Below are 26,998 nucleotides of genomic sequence, written 5' to 3'. Positions count from 1 at the left end.
TCACTGTTCGCTGATGACATGATCCTCTACACAGAAAACCCTAGAGACTCTACCAGAAAACTACTAGAGCTAATCAATGTTTACAGTAACATTGCAGGATATAAAATCAACACACAGAAATCCCTTGCATTCCTATACACTAATAATGAGAAAATAGAAAGAGAAATTAAGGAAACTATTCCATTCACTGTTGCAATGAAAAGAATTAAATACTTAGGAATATATCTACCTAAGGAAACAAAAGACTTGTACATAGAAAACTATAAAACACTACTGAAAGCAATCAAGGAGGACACTAATAGATGGAGAAATATACCATGTTCGTGGATTGGAAGAATAAATATTGTAAAAATGAGTATACTACCCAAAGTAATTTATACATTCAATGCAATCCCTATCAAGCTACCAATGATATTTTTCACAGAACTAGAACAAATAATCTCACAATTTGTATGGAAATACAAAAAACCTCGAATAGCCAAAGCAATTTTGAGGAAGAAAAATGGAACTGGGGGAATTAACCTGCCAGACTTCAGGCTCTACTACAAAGCCACAGTCATCAAGACAGTATGGTACTGGCATAAAGACAGAAATATAGATCAATGGAACAAAATAGAAAGCCCAGAGATAAATCCACACATCTATGGACACCTCATCTTTGACAAAGGAGGCAAGAATATCAAATGGAGAAAAGACAGTCTCTTTAACAAGTGGTGCTGGGAAAACTGGTCAGCCACTTGTAAAAGAATGAAACTAGAACACTTCCTAACACCATACACCAAAATAAACTCAAAATGGATTAGAGAGCTAAATGTAAGACCAGAAACTGTAAAACTCCTAGAGGAGAACGTAGGCAAAACACTCTCCGACATAAATCACAGCAGGATCCTCCATGACCCACCTCCCGGAATGCTGGAAATAAAAGCAAAAATAAACAAATGGGACCTAATTAAAATCAAAAGCTTCTGCACAGCAAAGGAAACTCTAAGCAAGGTGAAAAGACAGCCTTCAGAATGGGAGAAAATAATAGCAAATGAAGCAACTGATAAAGGATTAATCTCCAAATTATACAAGCAGCTCCTGCAGCTCAATTCCAGAAAAATAAATGACCCAATCAAAAAATGGGCCAAAGAACTAAACAGACATTTCTCCAAAGAAGACATAAAGATGGCTAACAAACACATGAAAAAATGCTCAACATCCCTCATCATCAGAGAGATGCAAATCAAAACCACAATGAGATACCATTTCACACCTGTCAGAATGGCTGCTATCCAAAAGTCTACATGCAATAAATGCTGGAGAGGATGTGGAGAGAAAGGAACCCTCTTACACTGTTGGTGGGAATGCAAACTAGTACAGCCACTATGGAGAACAGTGTGGAGATTCCTCAAAAAATTGGAAATAGAACTGCCATATGATCCAGCAATCGCACTCCTGGGCATACACACCGAGGAAACCAGAATTGAAAGAGACACGTGTACTCCAATGTTCATTGCAGCACTGTTTATAATAGCCAGGACATGGAAACAACCTAGATGTCCATCTGCAGACGAATGGATAAGAAAGCTTTGGTACATATACACAATGGAGTATTATTCAGCCATTAAAAAGAATACATTTGAATCAGTTCTAATGAGGTGGATGAAACTGGAGCCTATTATACAGAGTGAAATAAGCCAGAAAGAAAAGCACCAATACAGTATACTAACACATATATATGGAATTTAGAAAGATGCAAATGATAACCCTGTATACGAGACAGCAAAAGAGACACAGATGTATAGAACAGTCTTTGGGACTCTATGGGAGAGGGTGAGGGTGGGATGATTTGGGAGAATGGCATTGAAACACGTATGTTGTCATATGTGAGACGAATCAATAGTTCAGGGTCAATGCATGTTATAGGATATTCGGGGCTGGCATGCGGGGATGACCCAGAGGGAGGATAAAGGGAGGAGGGAGGTGGGAGGGGGGTTCAGGAGGGGGAACTTATGTAAACCTGGGGCAAATTCATATCAATGTATGGCAAAACCAACCAATATAATATTGTAAAATAATTTGCCTCCAATAAAAAATAAATTAATTACCTAAAAAAAAAAAAAGAAAGCCTTCCTCAATGATCAGCGCAAAGAAATAAAGGAAAACAATAGAATGAATAAGACTAGAGATCTCTTAAAGAAAATTAGAGACAAGGGAACATTTCATGCAAAAATGGGCACAATAAAGGACAAAAAGGTAAAGACCTAACAGAAGCAGAAGATATTAAGAGGTGGCAGGAATACACAGAAGAACTATTCAAAAAAGATCTTAGTTACCAGGATAACCACAATGGTATGATCACTTACCTAGAGCCAGATATCCTGGATTGAGATGTCAAGTAGGCCCTAGGAAGCATCACAATGAACAAAGCTAGTGGAGGGGATGGAACTACAGTTGAGATATTTCAAATTCTAAAAGATGATGCTGTGAAAGTGCTGCACTCGGTATGCCAGCAAATTTGGAAAACTCAACAGTGGCCGCAGGACTGGAAAAGGTCAGTTTTCATTGAATCCCAAAGAAAGGCAATGCCAAAGATTGTTTAAAATACTGCACAATTGCAGTCATCCCACGTGCTAGCAAAGTGATGCTCAAAATTCTACAAGCCAGACTTCAGCAGTACATGAACTGAGAACTTCCAGATGTTTAAGCTGGACTTAGAAAAGGCAGAGGAACTGGAAATCAAATTGCCAACATCCATTGGATCATTGAAAAAGCAAGGGAATTACAGAAAAACATCTGCTGCTGCTGCTAAGTTGCTTCAGTCGTGTCCGACTCTGTAACCCCATAGACAATAGCCCACCAGGCTCCCCCGTCCCTGGGATTCTCCAGGCAAGAACACTGGAGTGGGTTGCCATTTCCTTCTCCAGCCAGAAAAACATCTACTTCTGCTTTATTGACTATGCCAAAGCCTTTGACTGTATGGATCATAACAAACAGTGGAAAATTCTGAGATGCGAATACCACCAGACCACCTTACCTGTCACCTCAGAAATCTGTATGAAGGTCAAGAAGCAACAGTTAGAATCAGACATGGAACAAGACTGGTTCCAAATTGGGAAGAGAGTGCATCAAGGCTGTATATTGTCACCCTGCTTATTTAACTTATATGCAGAATACTTCATTCTGGGTTGGATGAAGCACAATCTGGAATCAAGATTGCCGGGAGAAATATCAATAGCCTTAGATATGCAGATGACACCATCCTTATGGCAGAATGTGAAGAGGAACTAAAGAACCTCTTGATGAAAATGAAAGAGGAGAGTGAAAAAGCTGACTTAAAACTCAACACTGAAGAAACAAAGATCATGGCATCTGGTCCCATCACTTCACAGCAAATAGATGGGGAAACAATGTAAACAGTGTCAGACATTATTTTGGTGGGCTACAAAATCACTGCAGATGGTGGCTGCAGCCATGAAATTCAAAGACACTTGCTCCTTGGAAGAAAAGCTATGACCAACCTAGACAAGATATTAAAAAGCAGGTACATTACTTTGCTGACAAAGGTTTGTCTAATGAAAACTATGGTTTTTCCAGTAGTCATTTATGGATGTGAGAGTTGGACCATAACAAAAGCTGAGCACTGAAGAATTGATGCTTTTGAACTGTGGTGTTGAAGAAGACTCTTGAGAGTCTCTTGGACTGCAAAGAGATCCAACCAGTCCATCCTAAAGGAAATCAGTCCTCAATAGTCATTGAAAGGACTGAAGCTGAAGCTCCAATTCTTTAGCCACCTAATGGGAAGAACCAACTCATTGGAAAAGACCCTGATGCTGGGAAAGATTGAAGGCAGGAGGAGAAGGGGATGAAAGAGGATGAGATGGTTGGATGGCATCATTGACTCAATATACATGAGTTTGAGCAAGTTTCAGGAGTTGGTGATGAACAGGGAAGCCTGGCATGCAACAGTCCATGGGGTCACAAAGAGTCAGATAGGACTGAGCGACTGAACTGAACTGATATAATATTTATTAAAAGTTTGCTTTTTGTACCTTTTTATAAAAAGGAAGCATGGTTTTGGAAGAGGGTATAGGCATTGGGATGAGTTTGCTAGGTGGTTAAAACTGTCTATTCTATCTTGATTTGTTCTTTTTTTCATTATAGCTACCCTCCAATTATAGCACCACAACTTTTTTTTCTCTCTATCAATGTAATAATAGATCTTATTTCCTTAGAATAAGCCAAAAATGTGACATTAATTTATTTCAGCAAATAGATGAAATGAATGTATTTTAGATTCTAGAAAAATGTATCTGTATATTTCATAAGCATTTGTACCAAGGGGCCAAAACACATTTTGTGGCTGGAAATAAGGTATATAGAGGAAAACAAGGTAGAGGGGAAATATTCAATGACTGTATTTTTTTAAACTTTTTATTTTATATTGGCATACAGTTGTCAAACTCAGCTGAGCAACTAACAAACACACATACAGAGTTGATTAACAATGTTGTGTTAGTTTTTGGTTTACAGCAAAGTGGTTCAGTTATACATATACATGCATCTATTCTTTTTCTGGGCTTCCCTGGTAGCTCAGATGGTAAAGCGTCTGCCTACAATGCGGGAGACCTCGGTTCGATCCCTGGGTCAGGAAGATCCCCTGGAGAAGGAAATGGCAACCCACTCCAGTATTTATGCCTGGAAAATCCCATGGACCAAGGAGCCTGGTGGGCTACAGTCCATGGGGTAGCAAAGAGTCGGACACTACTGAGCGATTTCACTTCACTTCACTTCATTCTTTTTCTAATTCTTTTCCCATTTAGGCTGTTACAGTATTGAGCAGAGTTATCTTCCCTATAGAGTAGGTGCTTGTTGGTTATCCATTTTAAATATAGCAGGGTGTGGTGGTGGTTTAGTTGCTGAGGTGTGTCTGACTCTTGAGACCCCATGAACTGTAGCCCACCAGGCTCCTTGGTCCATGGGATTTTCCAGGCATGAATACTGGAGTGGGTTGCCATTTCCTTCTCCAGGGGATCTTCCTGACCCAGGTATTGAACCCTGGATCTCCTGAATTGCAGGCAGATTCTTTACTGACTCAGCTATGCGGGAAGCCCAGGTTATATATATCAATAGCAGTGTGTACATATCTATCCCCTAATCCCTGACTATTTCTTCCCCCCACCCATTCCCCCTGGTAACAATAAGTTTGTTCTCTAACTCTGTGAGTTTGTTTAAATAGAAATATTGATCAATGGAACAGGATGGAAAACCCAGAAATAAACCCATGCACCTATGGCAAATTAATCTATGACAAAAGTGGAAAAACTAAACAATGAAACAATGGAGGTAAGACAATCTCTTCAATAAATGGTGCTGGAAAAACTAGACAGCTATTTGTTAAAAAAAAATGAAATTAGAACATTCTGTAGCATCATACACAAAAATAAGCTCAAAATGGATTAAAGGCCTAAATGTGAGACCAGACACTATAAAACTCTAAGAACACCCATGGCTGATTCATGTCAATGTATGGCAAAAAACCACTACAGTACTGTAAATTAATTAGCCTCCAATTAAAATAAATTAATTAATTTTAAAAAAACCTCTTAGAGCAAAACACAGGCAGAACACTCTCTGACATAAATTGCAGCAACATCTTTTTTTTAATCTGTCTCTCACAGTAATGGAAATAAAAGCAAAAATAAACAAACCGGACCTAATTAAACTCAAAAGCTTTTGCATAGCAAAGGAAACAATAAACAAAACTAAAAGACAATCCACAGAAAGGGAGAAAATGTTTGCAAACAATGTGACTGAGAAGGGGTTTGTTTTCAATATTTTCAAACAGCTCATGCAGCTTAACATCATCAAAACAAACAACCCAGGGCTTCCCTGGTTGCTCAGTGGTAAAGAATACACCTGCCAATGCAGGAGATATGGGGTCAGTCCCTGATCTGGGAAGATCCCACTTCCATGGAGCAACTAAGCCCACAAGCCACAACTACTCTTAAGCCTATACACACAAGAGCCCAGGAGCCACAACTACTGAGATGACATGCAGCAACCGCTGAAGCCCATGAGCCGTGGAGCCCGTGCTCCACAACAGTAGAAGCCACAACATTGAGAAACCCAAATGGCCTCTACAGAGTAGCTCCCGTTCACCTCAACTAGAGAGAAGCACATGCAGCAACAAAGACCCAACACAGCAAAAATATAAATAATAAAGAAATAAATAAAAATTATAAAATGCAACTGAATCAAAAAATGGGCTGAAGATCTGAATAGACATTTCTCCAAAGAAGACATATAGATGGCCAAAAGGCATATGAAAAAATGCTCAACATTGTTAATTACTTAGAGAAATATAAATCAAAACCACAATAAGATATCACCTCACACTAGTCAGAATGGTTATTATCAAAGAGTCAACAAAATATATATGCTGGAGAGGCTGTGGAAAGAAGGGAATCTTCCTAATCTGTTGGTGGAAATGTAAATTGATACAGCCACTACGAAGGTTTCTTTGAAAACTGGATCTTCCCTGGTGGCTCAGACAGTAAAAAATCCGCCCACCATGCTGGAGACACAGGTTTGATCCCTGGATTGGGAGGATCCCCTGGAGAAGGGAGTGTCTACCCATTCCCTTTTTCCCTTAAGAATTCCAGTATTCTCACCTGCAAAATCCCATGGACAGAGGACCCTGGCAGGCTATAGCCCAGGGGGGTCACAAAAAGTCAGACACAACTGAGCAACTAACACTTCATTTCACTTCAAAAACTAAAAATATAGCTACCATATGACCCTGCAATCCCACTCCTGGGCATATACTCAGAGAAAAACATGGTCTGAATGGATCCATGTATCCCAATGTTCACTGCAACACTCTTTTACAACAACCAAGACCTGGGAACAACTCAAATGTCCACTGATAGTGGAATGGGTAAAGAAGATGTATATACATATATGGTGGAATGTTATTCAGCTATTAAAAGAGAATGAAATAATGCCATTCGCATTAACATGGATGGACCTAGAGAAGTCATACTCAGTGAAATAAGTCAGACAGAGAAAGAGAAATACTGCATGGTATTACTTACATGCAAATCTAAAAATGATATAAATGAACTTATTTGCAAAATAGAAACACTCCTATATATTTTTCAATTTTTAATAGTAGGAACTATGTTCTAAGGAAGAAACTCACTTTTGTGGTATGAACCCCAGGTCTAAGCCTCTTATTAACAGTGAGAATGAGGCCTGGTTTATCATTTACTACCCCCATCATGTCTCTGATGACATTTCTCTATTAGTGATAAGTATAATTTACTTGATTCACAAGGCTGTTGTGAGACTTAATGAGGTGATGTTCTCAAAGCATGCACTCCCCTGATGAGAAGCTTCATATAAATAAAAAATATTCTTGAACTTAATTACAACTTTGCTGTTTGCTTGTCTGGAAATTTGGTTCTCTTTCAATACACGGTAGAAAGAGCAAAATAATTTGCAGAATACATTGTTTATCTTAAGTTCTTCCACATTTGTTTACTTAAGACTTTTTCACCAAAATGAATGTGGAATTAATTTCCTTTCTTTCTATCTTTACATTTCAACTATGCATTGCAAATTTTAAAAAATGAATAAAAATTCACAAATTTTAGATGAGACAGAGAAAGACATGCAATGAGAAGTTTCCTTCCCATCTGTTCCCATACCTCTCCACACCTCAGTTTTTATATATCACTCAAGTATTTCTTTATGCAAATATTAGCAACATGTTATATATTCTAAGATTCCATATTCTTATATCAAAAGGAGCATGATATCCATATTTATGCTTGTACTTCATTTTTTATTCAGTTAGTTTTTCCTGGAATCCTTTCTACATTAGAGTTCTTAATACTTTCTGTGATGCAAATTTAATTTATTTTGTTCTGAAGAACTAAAAGGTTATAGATTGCACTCCCCAAGTCATCTTTTACTATATCTGCATTACTATTTTTTTTTACAATGCATTCTATTATTTATTTTACATTTATTTTTATTTATTTACTTATTTTGGCTGCTCTGGGTCTCAGCTGCAGCACACGAGATCCTTGATCTTTTTTTTTTTTTTTTCTTGCTTTTATTTATTTTTTTTTAATTTTATTTATTTATTTATTTATTTGCATTACAATAGTTTAATATGAACAATCAGAACTAATTAACAGTATAACAATATTTTACAACTGAAATAATTAAAATAAACTATAAAATTACTACATAAAACAGGTCTGATCTAGCTTATTTACTTTCTATAATCTCTTCAGTGCTGCAAAACCATTTATTTCTTTTTTTTTTTTCATGTTTTAATAAACACTTCGTCTTTTTGTATTGCTTTCTTTCTCATCACAATAATAGAAATATAACACCATATATCACTGTAAAACACATTTCCACATAAATGCTGATAAGCACAAAATATTTTTCGTCATTTACATTTTAACTGTAATAATATATGGCAGGATTAAAGCTGCATCCATCATGTGTCTAACTAACCTTGCTGTAATGAATTTTTAAATGTAATGGTTTCTGTTGCAAAGTAAAATCGTACATAATGTCTAGTGACACAGTACACTGGTGAATGGGTGGTTTTGGAAAATGGAAATGCAACTTCATTTTTAATTAGATTAATAAACTTCACCACCTCCACCTCCACCTCCAGCCAGCTTCCCAACCCTCCCTCCCACCACCATTATTTATTTATTTATTTATTTTAAATGAGGCTTTTAATTAATGTTTGACAGAGCTGATTCAGGTTGAATAGACTAAATTTCTTTAAACAAACTTACTTATACTCCAGAGTCCTTTAAAAACTTAATAGCATTTATACATTGAAGGTATTTGATTTTCTTGTAACTAGCACTTCAAATGCAACAAGCATTTGAAGCAACAAGCATTTGACCTAACAAGTAAAACTTTCTACAGTTCATAACTTTTATAAATAAAATAAATTAAATGTACAGTGAATAAGTTCTCTGAAATATTTCAATATTTCTGCAGGTTCAGTAACATCATAAAATACATATCAACTAAAATTCGCAAATCTAAAAACCTGTTAGGCATTTTTAGGCGTTTTAAGTTGGAAATGAAGACCAATGTTACATCGTAATATGCCAATTACAAATAGTACTTCAAATAGCAAATACTACAGTTTGTCCCAAACTTTAAAAACTATTCATGAACTCAACACTGAACTATTGATGGCTATGAGAATTGTTTCCTAGCCTTTTTGAAAATTTCAACCCATTTACGTTTAAGGTAATTATTGATAAGTATGATCCCATAGTCATTTTCTTTATTGCTTTGGGTTCAAGTTTATATACTCTTTCTGTGTTTCCTGTCTATAGAAGATCCTTTAGCATTTGTTGGAGAGCTGGTTTGGTGATGCTGAATTCTCTCAGCTTTTGCTTGTCTGTAAAGCCTTTGATTTCTCCTTCATATTTGAATGAGATCCTTGCTGGGTATAGTAATCTGGGCTGTAGGGTATTTTCTTTCATCACTTTAAGTATGTCTTGCCACTCCCTTCTGGCCTGAAGAGTTTCTGTTGAAAGATCAGCTGTTATCCTTATGGGAATCCCCTTATGTGTTATTTGCTGCTTTTTCCTTGCTGCTTTTAAGATTTGTTCTTTGTGTTTGATCTTTGTTAATTTGATTAATATGTGTCTTGGAGTATTTCACCTTGGGTTTATCCTGTTGGGGACTCTCTGGGTTTCTTGGACTTGGGTGATTATTTCTTTCCCTATTTTAGGGAAGTTTTCAACTATTATCTCTTCAAGTATTCTCTCATGGTCTTTCTTTTTGTCTTCTTCTTCTGGGACTCCTATGATTCGAATGTTGGAGCGTTTAACATTGTCCCAGAGGGCTCTAATATTGTCCTCATTTCTTTTAATTCGTTTTTCTTTTTTCCTCTCTGTTTCATTTATTTCTACAATTCTATCTTCTAGTTCGCTAATCCTGTCTTCTGCCTACTATTTTTTATTTATTTAATTCAACAAATGTTACTGACCTCCCTACTCTGTCCTTATCATTTTTTCTTCCACAGAGGTGTGCCAAAGTTCCCTATTAACTTACAAATAACTCTCCAGAATTGTGGTGATTTAAATGAAGGGATTAAAGAGAATGATCAGTTTTTACCTCTTTGTCAAATCTAGAACAAGAGAAATTTCCTCCACTAATGTTTTTAAGAAACTTTAAGGTGTGTTCATTTACTTTATTATATCTCTCTGTTCCTGCATGCATGCATGCTCAGTCACTTCAGCTGTGCTCCATTCTTTGTGACCCCATGGACTGTAGCTCTCCGGGCTCCTCTGTCCATGGAATTCTCCAGGCCAGAATACTGGAGTGGGTAGCCTTTCCCTTCTCCAGAGGATCTTCCCAACCCAGGGATTGAACCCAGATCTCCCACATTGCAGGTGGATTCTTTACCAGCTGAGCCACAAGGGAAGCCCTGAAGTATATGGTAAGTTACACATTTCTTGTAAAAGAACTAAATCAGTAGAGAAAGAAATTAAAATATAAACCCAAGTTCAAAGGCAATCTACTTGATAATACCTTTCTAAAATGTCATAGTGATAATGTAAACTAAAGAGGTGTTTAGAACACTTTAGTTGGTAATCTCTTTTTCCACTTTTATAGTGCCCCAAAGCTTTCCAGGTGGTGCTAGTGGTAAAGAACACACCTGCCAATGCAAGAGACATAGAGATGCTGGTTCAATCCCTGGGTTGGGAAGATCCCTTGGAGAAGAAAATGGCAACCTACTCCAGTATTCTTGCCTGGAGAATCCCATGGACAGAGGAGCCTGGCAGATTACAGTCCATAGGTTCACAAAAAGTCAGACACAACTGAAGCGACTTAGCACATAGTGTCCCACAACAGACAAATGAACTTAACAATTCAGTTCAGTTCAGTTCAGTTCAGTCGCTCAGTCGTGTCCGACTCTTTGCGACCCCATGAATCACAGTACACCAGGCCTCCCTGTCCATCACCAACTCCTGGAGTTCACTCAAACTCACGTCCATCAAGTCGGTGATGCCATCCAGCCATCTCATTCTCTGTCGTCCCCTTCTCCCCCTGCCCCCAATCCCTCCCAGCATCTGAGTCTTTCCCAGTGAGTCAATTCTTTACATGAGGTGGTCAAAGTATTGATTGGAGTTTCAGCTTAGCATCAGTCCTTCCAATGAACACCCAGGACTGATCTCCTTTAAAATGGACTGGTTGGATCTCTTTGCAGTCCAAGGGACTCTCAAGAGTCATAATTTCAGCTATATGGCATGTTTGTTTGGGAATGTTTCCATTAGCCAATTGTGAGCATACCTGATGAGCCAGTGATATCCATAGCCTTCAGGTTTCTGCACTTGATGACTGTCAATGTCATACGTCCAGCAGTTGGCAAATAACAAAGGGAAAACATGATTTCACCCAGATCTATACTTTCCTAGAAAGGAAATCAGTAATGTTAGCAATTTAAAACACCAGATAGGGGGGAAAAATTACTGCTGTGTAAAAAAATTACTTTAATGGACTATTTGAATTCCATTTTAAATTGTTTTATTGAGGATACATGTTACAATGCAAAAATGCTCTAATAAACAGGTAAGAAAAGAGAGTATATCCCAGCTGGTATTTTGATATATCCACTTGTATTTCTAACCAGAATCTCAAACTTAATACAGTCAGAATCAGACTGCTGGTTCTACTTATTTGCAAACATTTACTAAAACCAGTTCCTCTATCATCTTCTCAAAATCAGGAAATGGTATCTTAATTCATCCAGAGGTTCAGTTAAAAACCTAGCACTTACTGTTATTCTTTTTCTCTCACCCCTAATACATCCAACCCACATCTTGTCTACATTATCTATAAAACATATCTGAAATTACTGACATTCTTTGAAGCTCTATTACTATTAATTTCATGGAAGCCACTTTCACTTTGTATCAGGATTACTGCAAAGGTTGATCAGAAGCAGTCAGTGTGGTGACTTATGAAATGCAAGTCACATTATCTCACCTTCCTGCTTAAAATCATCTAAACATCTGGTATATCTAGGAAATTCCAGACTAATACCTTTTGTCTTGGTATAATTATTAAGAATATCTCTATCTATTATTAAATATGTCTTTGTTTAGAAAATGCATTACAAAGTCATGCACATAGGCCCCATGTGATCTGGTCCCATATATCACTCTATTACTCTCTTGCCCCTCCCTCAATTCACTCTCATGTAGGCCAAAAGCCTTTTTCTCAGTTATTCATCAGATGATATTTATTTGTGCCTTTGACTTTTGCATTTTCTTTTTCTCTCCCATAACTTTACATGGCTGACTCAGCTCACCATCTAGGATTCAGCTCAAAAAAAAATCCCTTCAGTGAGGCCTTCCTCCTTCCTATCCTATATCCACCCTACTCACAGATTCTTCACATTTTTTCATAGCACTAAGCATCATCAGAATTATCTTTTAAATTCATTTTTCATTTCCCCAACTCCCATATGTAAGGTCTAAGGGAGTATAGTTCTTATCTACTTTATTTTTGTAACCTAATGAAGGTACATAGCTGACTTTAAGTGCAGTTTTTGAAGGAATGAAAATATTATTAATTAATCTGGATAAAAGTCTGAACTGCCTTGCTTCATTTGTAAAGTAGAACTGTCCGTAATATCCTCGTATAGATAATTTTGCTGTCAAAGTCTGCATAGATGGTAGACAAATGAAAATGAGTATGAACAATGCACATTCTGGATGCTTCTCAAAGAGTTGTTTACAGGAGTTAAATTATTCCTGGTAAGAAAATCTGTGGTAGATTTAATATGGGAAAGATTAAGTTGCTATTCATTGAGGTCCATAAAACTTGGTTCTTAAAATTTTTTCATGTAATACTATTAATATTTATTGGACTAATTCTTACAATTCAAGTTCTGATCTATGTAATTCCCATTTCTTTATTCATGGTCTAGAATTAGTGTTAGTTGCTCAGTCATGTCTGACTCTTTTCTACCCCATGGACTGTGGACAGTAGCCCACCAGGCTCCTCAGTTCACGGAATTATCCAGGCAAGAATATGGATTGGATAGCCATTCACTTCTCCAGCTGGTCTTCCTGACCCAAGGATAGAATCTGGGGTTCCTGCATTGCAGGCAGATTCTTTACCATCTGAACCATCAGGCCTAGCAATTAAGAGCATAAATCTTAGAGTCAGCTAAAGTTGCACTGACTCCTGTTTTCTCCTTCCGAGCTGCGAGATCCTGGGAAATTTAATTAAGCTTTGAATCTCTGAAATTTCATTTTCAAATTGAAGAAGATATCCTCCCCACAGGGGTTTTAATCAGTAATTGAAATAATGTAAATAAAGACCAAGGCATTTAACAAAGTGTCTGGCATATGATAAGGCATGCTGCTTTGTTCGTTGCTATATTGCTATCACATGGAGATATACCTTGACACATATCAGGTGCTCAGAAATATTGGGTAAGTGAAAAAAAACTTAATAGAAGAATTATTATTTTTAAAAGAGTAAGAAAATAATTATTTTAAGACCAAAGTATATCCAAATGGCTCTCCTCTGGGTTGTTTGCTGCACACTTAAAATAACAAGAAAGATGTAAAAGGAGAGGCCTGGGGAAAACAGGAAGATACAGCCTCCTACAGGACTCATTCTTTTCACTACCAAGAAAATATTGAGCATTATTTGTTAGGTACACTGGTAGATGCTGTAGATACTAAAAGAGAGATGGCATGATTCTGCCCTCGAAGATCTCAGCTGAGGAGGAAGTCAGTATATAAGACTATAAAGGGCTAATGAAATGTCTGAATTTATTTATCTGATTCTTTACTTATTCTCTCTTTTTCCAAAAATTTCTTTAGGCTCAGTTAATGGGTTAAAATTCTTTGTCTGTAGCCCATCCTTCTTTCCATTTCTGGATGTTTGTTCTCCCAGGAACTATTAATCAGAGTAATCACTTTTTGTTGAAAACTGGTTAAAACTAAAGTGCTGTTAACCTGTTGTACTCAATATGCCAGCAAATTTGGAAAACTCAGAAGTGCCCATAGGACTAGAAAAGGTCAGTTTTCAATCCAATCCCAAAGAAGGGCAATGCCAAAGAATGTTCATACCACCACACAATTGCACTCATTTCACACGGTAGCAAAGTAATGCTCAAAATTCTCCAAGCTAGATTTCAAAAGCACATAAACCGAGAACTTCCAGATGTTCAAGTTGGATTTAGAAAAGGCAGAGGAACCAGGGATCAAATTGTCAGCATCTGTTGGATCATTGAAAAACTGAGAGTTCCAGGAAAACATCTTCTGCTTCATTGATTATGCTGAAGCCTTTGACAGTGTGGATCAAAAAAATTGTGGAAAATTTTTAAAGAGATGGGAATACCAGATCACTTTACCTGCCTCCTGAGAAATCTGTGTGCAGGTCAAGAAGCAACACTTAGAACTAGACATGGAAAAACACACTGGTTCAAAATTGGGAAAGGAGTATGTCAAGGTTGTATATTTTCACCCTGCTTGTTTAACTTATCTTGGTCTTGAAGATCTTTTTTTTTTTTTTTGTACAGTTCTTCTGTATATTCTTGCCACCTCTTCTTAATATCTTCTGCTTCTGTTCACTGACCTAGAGCCAGACATCTTGGAATGTGAAGTCAAGTGGGCCTTAGAAAGCTTCACTAGGAACAAAGCTAGTGGAGGTGATGGAATTCCAATTGAGCTATTTCAAATCTTGAAAGATGATGCTGTGAAAGTGCTGCCCTCAATATGCCAGTAAATTTGGAAAACTCAGCAGTGGCCACAGGACTGGAAAAGGTCAGTCTTCATTCCAATCCCAAAGAAAGGGAATGCCAAAGAATGCTCAAACTACCACACAGTTGCACTCATCTCACATGCTAGTAAAGTCATGCTCAAAATTCTCCAAGCCAGGCTTCAGCAATATGTAAACCGTGAACTCCCAGATGCTCAAGCAGGTTTTAGAAAAGGCAGAGGCACCAGAGATCAAATTGCCAACATCCGCTGGATCATGGAGAAAGCAAGAGAGTTCCAGAAGAGCATCTATTTCTGCTTCATTGACTATGCCAAAGCCTTTGACTGTGTGCATCACAATAAACTGTGGAACATTCTGAAAGAGATGGGAATCCCAGACCACCTGACCTGCCTCTTCAGAAACCTGTGTGCAGGTCAGGAAGCAACAGTCAGAACTGTACATGGAACAACAACTGGTTCCAAATAGGAAAAGGAGTGCATCAAAGCTGTATATTGTCACCTTGCTTATTTAACTTATATGCAGAGTACATCATGAGGAACGCTGGGCTGGAAGAAACACAAGCTGGAATCAAGATTGCTGGGAGAAATATCAATAACCTCAGATATGCAGATGACACCACCCTTATGGCAGAAAGTGAAAAGGAACTCAAAAGCCTCTTGAGGAAAGTGAAAGAGGAGAGTGAAAAGGTTGGCTTGAAGCTCAACATTCAGAAAACAAAGACCATGGCATCTGGTCCCATCACTTCATGGGAAATAGATGGGGAAACAGTGGAAACAGTGTCAGACTTTATTTTTGGGGGCTCCAAAATCACTGCGGATGCTGATTTCAGTCATGAAATTAAAAGACGCTTACTCCTTGGAAGGAAAGTTATGAGTAACCTAGATAGCATATTAAAAAGCAGAGACATTACTTTGCCAACCAAGGTCTGCCTAGTCAAGGCTATAGTTTTTCCAGTAGTCATTTATGGATGTGAGAATTGGACCATAAAGAAAGCTGAGCACTGAAGAATTGATGCTTTTGAGATGTGGTGTTGGAGAGGATTCTTGAGAGTCCCTTGGACTATAAGAATATCAAACTAGTCAATTCTAAAGAAAATCAGTCCTGCATATTCATTGGAAGGACTGGTGCTGAAGTTAAAGCTCTAATACGTTGGTCACCGATGGGAAGAGCTGACTCATTAGAAAAGACCCTGTTGCTGGGAAAGATTGAAGGCAGCAGGAGAAGGGAATGACAGAGGAAAAGATAGTTGGATGGCATTACCAACTCAATGGACATGAGTTTGAGGAAGCCCTGGGAGATGGTGGACAAAGAAGCCTGGTGTGCTGCAGTCCATAAAGTCAAAGAGTCAGATATGACTGAGAGACTGAACAACAACAACAAAAATTAAAGGATCCCTTTATAAATGTAGAACAAGATACCAAGTGCCACCAAGAAACATGTTGGGGATTGTGATGGATAAGTTAGGAAAGAAATAGAAGAGATAATCTCAGAGATGAAATACTTAGAATTCAACAGGAAATGAACCACATTTTCTGCTTGTGCAGAAAAAAAGTTAACAGAGACTTCTAAAGGGATTAATAAAACATTTTCATACCTCTGACGGATTCTTTTATACATCACACAATCTGTAGGAGTAATTTTTCTTTTTCTTTTGATGTATCACTTATTTACAGGGTGGAACAAAGAAAGTTTGCTGTGTTTGGTGCCATCTCTGAAAGATCCTATCTATGAATCGAGCTGCAACATAATTTGGACTATCAACAAGTACTGGCAAAGATAAAGAGGTTAAATTGAGGAGTGATCGAAGAACTAGCCCAAATAAACTGAAAGAAAAGAATATGATTAAAGGACCACTTTGATGACAAGCTAGTTGGCTTTTTGCTCACTGCAGTACTAAGAAATCCACTTAAATGTGTCAATTCCATATAGTCAGGAGTTTTAAGGAAACTGGAATGAGCTGGGTGGGGAAAATTAATGTATTGTAGGCATGCAATAATAACTGCACAAAATTTGAGTCTTCGTTGAGACTAAGTTTTTCCTTTAGGAAGTAAGAATTTGAAAGAAGTAAAACTGCCCATATACGGAAAAGGGCAAAATACTCTCTAGGGTAAATACCAATATTTTTCAGCTTTTTAAATCTGGAAGCAATACAAGAGATAATCATGAGAAATGAACTTGATGAACGTAAATGACTGTATGATCTATAAAACGATCCCATAACAAAAGTGCATCAAATCTCTGGATTTTGATGACAGTCTTCTGAGCCACAATATGTGTTGATCTCAGTACCCTCACTGTATCTGTCCCTATGTTGATAGCCCACCTCCAGGGAACAGACTGAGTTTTATTTGACTCTGTCTGCCCCAGAGCAATGTCGTTTATCAGGAAAGTCACTTTCAATAATCTGAACTTCCCAGGCCCAGCAAAAGACCAGGAAATAAATTGAAAGGTCTCTGAATATACAGCATAAATATAACATAAGTATGCAGTAAAATTCTTTTATATAAGGATGCTATACCATCCCTATTCAACACCCATTTACTATTATTTTAGACAAAATTCTAAGAATAATGTTTAATTGGTGTATCAATCTATAACAGGTCAAAACTCACACATGAAATGTAAAGTTGGGAAAACTAACAGCACTAGGTCTAGCAAAAGCAGAGATAAATGATAGCTGCAGAGATACAAAGCATATAAAAAAGAAGCAAATACTGTATTCTAAAAAGGATAGCAATCTAGAATCATTTTTTATCAAAGGTGACCAACACTAATAATGCCTCAGTAACTTAAAAATGTCATTTTATTACAGAGTTGAAGAGTAATTAAAGTTCAAAATGATGATTCTGAGTCATCAAGCTACGGAAAATTATCGTTTATGTTTTGTTTAAGAAAGTAGAAAAGTATACAGTATTTATTGTCTGGAGTTATTTTTATCCCAAAACCTTACAATGTTTAAAATAATAATTTTGGCTTAAAATGAGAAATGTTTTGAATTTCTGAAAATTTTATTTATGAGTAATCTCATTTACTGTAATGCTATATAAATATGGACTCCCCATATTAACCTTTAAAAAACATTTGTGTATTTATGCATATAATTATTTGAAAGCCTACTATTAAGTCTAGGATATCATGTTTCATAAATTTTCTTTCAGATGGGACAACTTTAATTTAATTCTGATACACACACATAATTGGTGAAACATTCACAATGACAATTTTCTTAACCCATACTTGGAATAAAGGCTTTATGAATAAAAGCTAACACTAGGGTGGGGTTCGGAGAAGGCAATGGCAAGCCACTCCAGTACTCTTGCCTAGAAAATCCCATGGACGGAGGAGCCTGGTAGGCTGCAGTCCATGGGGTTGCTAGAAGTCAGACATGACCGAGCGACTTCACTTCCACTTTTCACTTTCACACATTGGAGAAGGAAACGGCAACCCACTCCAGTGTTCTTGCCTGGAGAATCCCAGGGATGGCGGAGCCTGGTGGGCTGCCGTCTATGGGGTCACACAGAGTCGGACACGACTGAAGTGACTCAGCAGCAGCAGCAGCAGGGTGGGATTAGACACTGTATCTTTGATTTCTTTCACCTGGTTCCACAGACATAGAGCTGGAGAAATCAAGATAATTGATGACTGGCTACAGTCAACCTCTGAAACACAGTCACAGTTATAAAGTTTTTCTGTGTACTGTGTCATTAAAACAGCAATCATTGGAAAAAAATCAATATGCAAACAGTTGCACTGCACATCTTGTTTCAGGACTAACTGAACTAATAGCAAGCTCAAGATATGGAAAAGAGGCAGTTTAAAGGCTCAATGACTAGTGTGTATAATAACAAAGGGAAGCACCCCTTGGGAAATAATCATTAGGTTGGGTTTGAAGAATTAATGAAATTGGGTTTTACAGGGAAGAGGAGGAATAATGCTACAGGTGAGTACTATGATTCATGTCAATGTATGGCAAAACCAATACAATAATGTAAAGTAATTAGCCTCCAATTAAAATAAATTTTAAAAAAGAGAAAGAAAGAAATACTAAAAAAAAAAAAAGAACGCACAATTTATGTTGAGAAATATGGAGTCTGGCAACATGTTGAAGGAGGTTTACAGCTAGATATAGTTGCTTTGGTGACTTCTCTGGGCAACAGGGATCCAGAGGTTTTGGTAACACTAGAGCATGGGAGCTTGGCAGAATGAAAAGGGCATAGGTTCCTGGATTGGAAAAGCCAGAGCTGAAGCTACATCTTCCATGTACTAGTTCCCAAGCACATGGCAAAAATATGAACTCCTTTAACTTCAGTTTGATCACTAGTAAAATGGGGATAATAACTTTTGCCTCACAAGGTAGGTGTCATCCCTTTAAAGTGCCTGGCATGAATAGACATTCAAAAATAATGATACCAATGAACATAATGGTTTAAAAACATTTATTTATTTGGAGTAGGCTAGATTAGGCTGGGAAAAGACCAAAGAGAGGGATCACTGAAGTAAACAGATGTACGGAATTGCTGGCTAAAGACATGCTTGAATTCAGAGATATATTAGGAAGGATCATTGCTGCTGCTGCTGCTGCTAAGTCACTTCAGTCGTGTCTGACTCTATGTGACCCCATAGACGGAAGCCCACCAGGCTCCCCCGTCCCTGGGATTCTCCAGGAAAGAACACTGGAGTGGGTTGCCATTTCCTTCTCCAAAGTGTCAAAGTGAAAAGTGAAAGTGAAGTCGCTCAGTGGTGTCCGATCCTCAGCGACCCCACGGACTGCAGCCTACCAGGCTCCTCCATCCATGGGATTTTCTAGGCAAGAGTACTGGAGTGGCTTGCCATTGCCTTCTCCGAGGAAGGATCATTCAGTTCAGTTCAGTTCAGTTCAGTCGCTCAGTCGTGTCCGACTCTTTGCGACCCCATGAATCACAGCAGGCCAGGCCTCCTTGTCCATCACCAACTCCCGGAGTTCACTCAGACTCGTGTCCATCGAGTCGGTGATGCCATCCAGCCATCTCATTCTCTGTTGTCCCCTTCTCCTCCCGCCCCCAACCTTTCCCAGCATCAGAGTCTTTTCCAGTGAGTCAACTCGTCGCATGAGGTGGCCAAAGTATTGCAGTTTCAGCTTTAGCATCAGTCCTTCCAATGAACACCCAGGAAGGATCTTTTTTTTTTTAAATAAATCTTTAAATGAACAACTTGTTGTCACAGTGACAGCAGTCATCACACCCACTTAAGACCCTAAATGCAGCCTGCCTTCCAAATTTCCTGTTTGGTAAGAAAACAGATGGCTTTCCTCACTTTGTTAAATGATATGTTACTGAATCAAATGAGTAGCTTCATGAAGTTACTATTTTACTTCATGAAATGAAGCTATAGTGAAATGCAGACCCACAGAGGGTCTACTGAATTTAAACTACAGTAAAATACTTATTTCTCTCTGACCCACACCTCCCATACACCTGAGGAAATCATAGAACTTAACAACAATCAATTCATTTAACTCTTGGCCTTAGTGTTTTTTTGGTATAAAATGAAGGTGTTCAAAGAGAAAAACTAGTTGATTTTCCAGCTCTAAAATTTTGTGTCTTAATTGCTAATAAAATGAGGACTAAATAATATACACAGCTCAGGTGTGTTTAGACTGGATGGACAGGCCCTTTTAGTCTCGGTGTGCGACAGAGCCGGCAAAACCTCATTGGAAAGACTAGAAAGGATCAGTTGGTGCTCATAGCTTGATTTCAAGTTTAAGAATAAGCAGTTATAAAACATGGCTGTTAATTAAATTGCCAGACAATGTGGTTCAGATGAGGAAGGATCCAATCCTTAAAGTAGAGAACATAGGGTTTATTTGGTTAGGGATTTGTGAGAAAAGACCATATTGAACAAGTAACATTCAGGGTCATTTATATTGTTTCCCAGCTCTGCTAAAAAGTCCAAGTATTTGACTCTCTGATACATGTTGGACACACAGGACTTTCAATACAGTCCATACTCCTCAACATGACACATAGTCCCTATCAAGTTGGTTCCCATGTTTTTTCTACTTTCATTTACATATTTCTTTTTATATACAACAAACTGTTCATACTGTTCATGGGGTTCTCAAGGCAAGAATACTGAAGTGGTTTGCCATTCCCTTCCCCAGTGGATCACATTTTGCCAGAACTCTCCACCAAGACCTGTCTGTCTTGGGTGGCCCTACAGGGCATGGCTCATAGTTTCATTGAGTTAGACAAGGCTGTGGTCCATGTGATTAGATTGGTTAGTTTTCTGTGATTGTGGTTTACAGTCTGTCTGCCCTCTGATAGTGGAGAAGGCAATGGCACCCCACTCCAGTACTCTTGTCTGGAAAATCCCATGGACGGAGGAGCCTGGTAAGCTGCGGTCCATGGGGTCACTAAGAATTGGACACGATTAAGTGACTTCACTTTCACTTTTCACTTTCATGCATTGGAGAAGGAAATGGCAACCCATTCCAGTGTTCTTGCCTGGAGAATCCCAGGAGTGGGGGAGCCTGGTGGGCTGCCATCTATGGGGGTCACACAGAGTTGGACACGATTGAAGCAACTCAGCAGCAGCAAATGGCCTAGTGGTTTTTCCTATTTTCTTCAACTTAAGCCCGAATTTTGCTTTTAAACTGTGGTGTTGGAGAAGACTCTTGAAAGTCCCTTGGACTGCATGAAGATCCAACCAGTCTATCCTAAAGGAAATCAGTCCTGAGTGTTTATTGGAAGGACTGATGTTGAGGCTGAAACTCCAATACTTTGGCCACCTGATGCAAAGAACTGACTCATTTGTAAAGACCCTGATGCTGGGAAAGATTGAAGGTGGAAGAAGAAGGGGATGACAGAGGATAACTCAATGGACATGAGTTTGGGTAAACTCTGGGAGTTGGTGATGGACAAGGGTCCAAAGAGTAAGACACAACTAAGTGACTGACACTGAACTGAACTGAACTGATACAACAAACTCTGCACTCTAGCTTTATCAAATACTTCATCAATTTCTAAACATTCATTCATTAATTAGTATGCTTGTGTTTATTAAGAACAGCCTAAATGGAAAACACTGTTCTTGTCATTAGGGGAACACTGATGATCAGGACAAAATTTTTCTCCTCATAGGGCTTATATGGGATTTTGTGTAAGTTACATAGCCTCTCAGAACAGCACATAATTAAGAGACAAAATGGAATAAAAACATAAGTCTGCATAATTTTAAAGTACAATTTTAGATCCAGTGTTGTACAGTCTTTTAGAGGGATTCCTGGGTTTTAATTATGAGAGTAGAGATGAAAAATACTTGATTCTTCCCATGAGGATCTATGAGAACTTCAGAAGTGGGTGACTGAATCTTGAAGAGTGACTAATGGTAAAGGAAATTTAAATAGAGGAAGCATCATATAAGGAAGTTGTGAGGTAAGACTTTTAAGTGTCTAACTATGACCAGAGTGTAAACAAGATCACTGGTTTAGGACCCGTACTCAATAATACTTACTCAGATGAACCCAGAATTTCTCTGCAGTCAAGATGAGATCCACTTTCATGACTAATATCAATAACAATTTCCTAGGGAGGTTGCATTTAGACTTAAAAGGGATAATATGCAAAGATAATGTATGTTCAATTTGCAGATACTCAAGAAATACTATTCTTTTCTTGTTGATAACAATATTTCTATTGTTCATGAGCATCATAATGTTGATTCTCAATTAAAAGCATACTGAATGAAAAAAATCATAAAAGCATCAAGCCAGGTCAGTGGCAGCAGGGACTTCACCTCTATTTGAAGATGTGAAGACTGCTCATTAACCAGAGAGAAACTGAGCTAAGACACTGTTCACGACTGTTGAGGGCTTTATGAGTGAAACCCTCTTAGAAGTGTGCAAGGGCATATCCATGTATGGCTCAAAACACTTTTGAGTCATTTAAAGGTACACAGGATTTGGGGAGCTGAAGTTGCATGATACATATCTGCTAGTTTTATTGAACCTATTTCTTTATAGATCCCCTTACTCTAGGGTGATTTGGCATTATGTTTGCTATAATTCTATAGCACTCTGGAATTTCAAAATAAATACACCCCTAAGGTAGACAAATTGCTTCATTTTTTGTACATCTGACCATCTCTTCCACTCAGCCAGAGCAAGCAGTCTAGTGACTATAGGGAGCAAGGGAAAATGATGAAGAAGATGCTTGGCAGAATACAATTAGGAAATATAATTAACATCATAATCCTGTTCCAATTTCTAGCTCATTTCCCTCCTTCTTCTTTGAAGAACCACAATTTTTGAACAGCCCTTCTTCCCTGCCCTTCCTCTTTCTCTCAGTGATTCCGATTAAACTAGATTTCATCATGTTCAATGAAGATGGGGAAGAAACAGCCAAAGGAGGGTCCTATCAGAAAACCTAGTTACATTCCTGGATTTTTACCTCTCATTCTCTTTATTGATTCTTTCCCATCATCTCCATTAAAAACAGAGAAAATGCTCACCTAGTGTCCTTTAGCAGGACCTGCTAGTATTTCCATAAGAATGAAGGAATGCCTTTGTATTAAGCATATAATATTAAGCATTGTGCTTGGTCATGGAACAAAGATGAAACTTATTTGAAGTCAGGGCAGAAGTGGGCAGAGAGCATGGTAGTGTTACAGATGGGACCGTTATAAAGAATACTGAGCATTAAGTGCTTAATGATTACAGCCAAGAGCTATTATTGCCAAGGATGCTATTTAATATTGCCCCTGTTTTGTCTCAGTAGGAAAACCATTTTCAGCCCTTAATCCAAGCAGGAAATAACTACCTGAAACAATGGTTTAACTCTTATACAATCCAATATAGCCATTGGATTAGCTACCAGGGGTCATTGAATGCTCAGGTTGAAGAGATAGAGTTGAAACAAGCTTTCCTGGATTTAACAAATGAAATATCCTAACTGCAGTACTTGGATGCAATCTTAAAAATGACAGAATGATTTCTGTTCATTTCCAAGGCAAACCATTCAATATTACAGTAATCCAAGTCTATGCCCCAACCAGTAATGCTGAAGAAGCCGAAGTTGAACAGTTCTATGAAGACCTACAAGACCTTTTAGAACTAACACCCAACAAAGATGTCCTTTCCATTATAGGGGACTGGAATGCAAAAGTAGGAAGTCAAGAAACACCTGGAGTAACAGGCAAATTTGGCCTTGGAGCACGGAATGAAGCAGGGAAAAGGCTAATAGAGTTTTGCCAAGAGAACACACTGGTCATAGCAAACACCCTCTTCCAACAACACAAGAGAAGACTCTACACATGGACATCACCAGATGGTCAACACCGAAATCAGATTGATTATATTCTTTGCAGCCAAAGATGGAGAAGTTCTATACAGTTAGCAAAAACAAGACCAGGAGCTGACTGTGGCTCGGATCATGAACTCCTTATTGCCAAATTCAGACTTAAATTGAAGAAAGTAGGGAAAACCACTAGACCATTCAGATATGACCTCAATCAAATCCCTTATGATTATACAGTGGAAGTGAGAAATAGATTTAAGGGTCTAGAACTGATAGATAGAGTGCCTGATGAACTCTGGACGGAGGTTCATGACATTGTACAGGAGACAGGGACCAAGATCATCCCCATGGAAAAGAAATGCAAAAAGCAAAATGGCTTTCTGAGGAGGACTTACAAATAGCTGTGAAAAGAAGAGAAGCGAAAAGTAAAGGAGGAAAGGAAAGATATAAGCATCTGAATGCAGAGTTCCAAAGAATAGCAAGGAGAGATAAGAAAGCCTTCCTCAGGGATCAATGCAAAGAAATAGAGGAAAACAACAGAATAGGAAAAACAAGAGATCTTTTCAAGAAAATTAGAGATATCAAGGGAACATTTCATGCAAAGATGGGCTCGATAAAGGACAGAAATGGTATGGACCTAACAGAAGCAGAAGATATTAAGAAGAGGTGGCAAGAATACACAGAAGAACTGTACAAAAAAGATCTTCACGACAAAGATAATCATGATGGCGTGATCACTCACCTGGAACCAGACATCTTGGAATGTGAAGTCAAGTGGGCCTTAGAGAGCATCACGATGAACAAAGCTAGTGGAGGTGATGGAATTCCAATTGAGCTATTTCAAATCCTGAAAGATGATTCTGTGAAAGTGCTGCACTCAATATGCCAGCAAATTTGGAAAACTCAGCAATGGCCACAGGACTGGAAAAGGTCAGTCTTCATTCCAATCCCAAAGAAAGGCAATGCCAAAGAATGCTCAAACTACCACACAATTGCACTCATCTCACACGCTAGTAAAGTCATGCTCAAAATTCTCCAAGCTAGGCTTCAGCAATATGTGAACCGTGAACTTCCAGATATTCGAGCAGGTTTTAGAAAAGGCAGAGGCACCAGAGATCAAATTGCCAACATCCGCTGGATTATGGAAAAAGCAAGAGAGTTCCAGAAAAACATCTATTTCTGCTTCATTAACTGTGCCAAGGCCTTTAACTGTGTGGATCACAATAAACTGTGGAAAATTCTGAAAGAGATGGGAATCCCAGACCACCTGACCTGCCTCTTGAGAAACCTGTATGCAGGTCAGGAAGCAACAGTTAGAACTGGACATGGAACAACAGACTGGTTCCAAATAGGAAAAGGAGTACGTCAAGGTTGTATATTGTCACCCTGCTTATTTAACTTATATGCAGAGTACATCATGAGGAACGCTGGGCTGGAAGAAGCACAAGCTGGAATCAAGATTGCCGGGAGAAATATCAATAACCTCAGATATGCAGATGACACCACCCATATGGCAGAAAGTGAAGAGGAACTCAAAAGCCTCTTGATGAAAGTGAAAGAGGAGAGTGAAAAGGTTGGCTTGAAGCTCAACATTCGGAAAACGAACATCATGGCATCTGGTCCCATCACTTCATGGGAAATAGATTGGGAAACAGTGGAAACAGTGTCAGACTTTATTTTGGGGGGCTCCAAAATCACTGCAGATGCTATTTGCAGCCATGAAATTAAAAGACACTCCTTGGAAGGAAAGTTATGACCAGCCTAGACAGCATATTAAAAAGCAGAGACATTACTTTGCCAACCAAGGTCCGTCTAGTCAAGGCTATGGTTTTTCCCGTGGTCATGTATGGATGTGAGAGTTGGACTGTGAGGAAAGCTGATCGCCGAAGAATTGATGCTTTTGAACTGTGGTGCTGGAGAAGACTCTTGAGAGTCCCTTGGACTGCAAGGAGATCCAACCAGTCCATTCTAGGGGAGATCAATCCTGGGTGTTCATTGGAGGGACTTATGCTAAAGCTGAAACCGCAATACTTTGGCCACCTCATGTGACGAGTTGACTCACTGGAAAAGACTCTGATGCTGGGAGCGATTGGGGGTAGGAGAAGACGGGGACGACAGAGAATGAGGTAGCTGGATGGCATCACCGACTCGATGGATATGAGTTTGAGTGAACTCCGGGAGTTGGTGATGGACAGGGAGGCCTTTCGTGTTGTGGTTCATGGGGTCGCTAGGAGTCGGACACGACTGAGCGACTGAACTAAACTGAACCGAACTGAACCATCTACATAAAGAACAAATGGGATAGACTAATATAGACACTGGGACAAGAAGAACTTGGAACACAATAAAAGTATACAAATTTGATAAGAACTCTTCATCTTACTGGTTAAGAGAGATCAAAGTTTCTTGCTGAGAGGAACTGGAGACTTATTTTCAAAACTTAATTGCTATTTATAGGTGGGGTATAGAAACTTGTGTGCTAAACTGTATACAGCAGTCCTTTGAATGCTTGACGCCTTTAAATATCATTACAAAATTCCCAATTGAAGGAATTCCTCTCAGTTATATGAAGATATTTGAACTGGATGAATTTGGCTTCACTATTTTAAAAAATAAAAAACTGGTTCCACTTTTCTCTGCCAAAGTTTTTTCTCCATATAGTAGCCAGAGATCCTACAGCTAATAAATGAAGTCATGGCTCACTTCTGATCAAAAGCCATCAATGGTCTCACATGTCACTCAGAATATAACTCAAAGTTCTTTCCATGACCTAAAGGCTCTCGGTGACCTGACCCTCATCTACTACTCTCATCAGAGAGGGTTTATCTGACCACACTACGAAAACCAGCCCTGCCTCACTGCCAACATTTTGTCCCTTACCTTGCCTCATATAGCACTTCCATGCACTGGAGATAGTCATATTTTTTTTCATTATCACCTGT

At 38.5% G+C, this 26,998-nt stretch overlaps 1 protein-coding gene across 1 annotated transcript in view; it reads right to left on the bottom strand.

The window, feature by feature from the left end:
• SYT10 (synaptotagmin 10) overlaps positions 1 to 26,998 on the bottom strand; it is a 121,665-nt gene that overhangs the window by 15,707 nt on the left and 78,960 nt on the right. The window contains exon 4 of the mRNA XM_055395218.1: positions 11,335 to 11,455. Coding sequence (XP_055251193.1) covers positions 11,335 to 11,455 — 121 coding nt within the window. The remainder of the gene's footprint in view (positions 1 to 11,334; positions 11,456 to 26,998) is intronic.

Source organism: Moschus berezovskii, chromosome 6, assembly GCF_049115385.1.
Source record: "Moschus berezovskii isolate FMDL1 chromosome 6, NW_MosBer_1.0, whole genome shotgun sequence".
Taxonomy (NCBI): Eukaryota; Metazoa; Chordata; class Mammalia; order Artiodactyla; family Moschidae; genus Moschus; species Moschus berezovskii.
The sequence above is the reverse complement of the archived record's forward strand: the minus strand, read 5'-3'. Positions and strand labels throughout refer to the sequence as shown.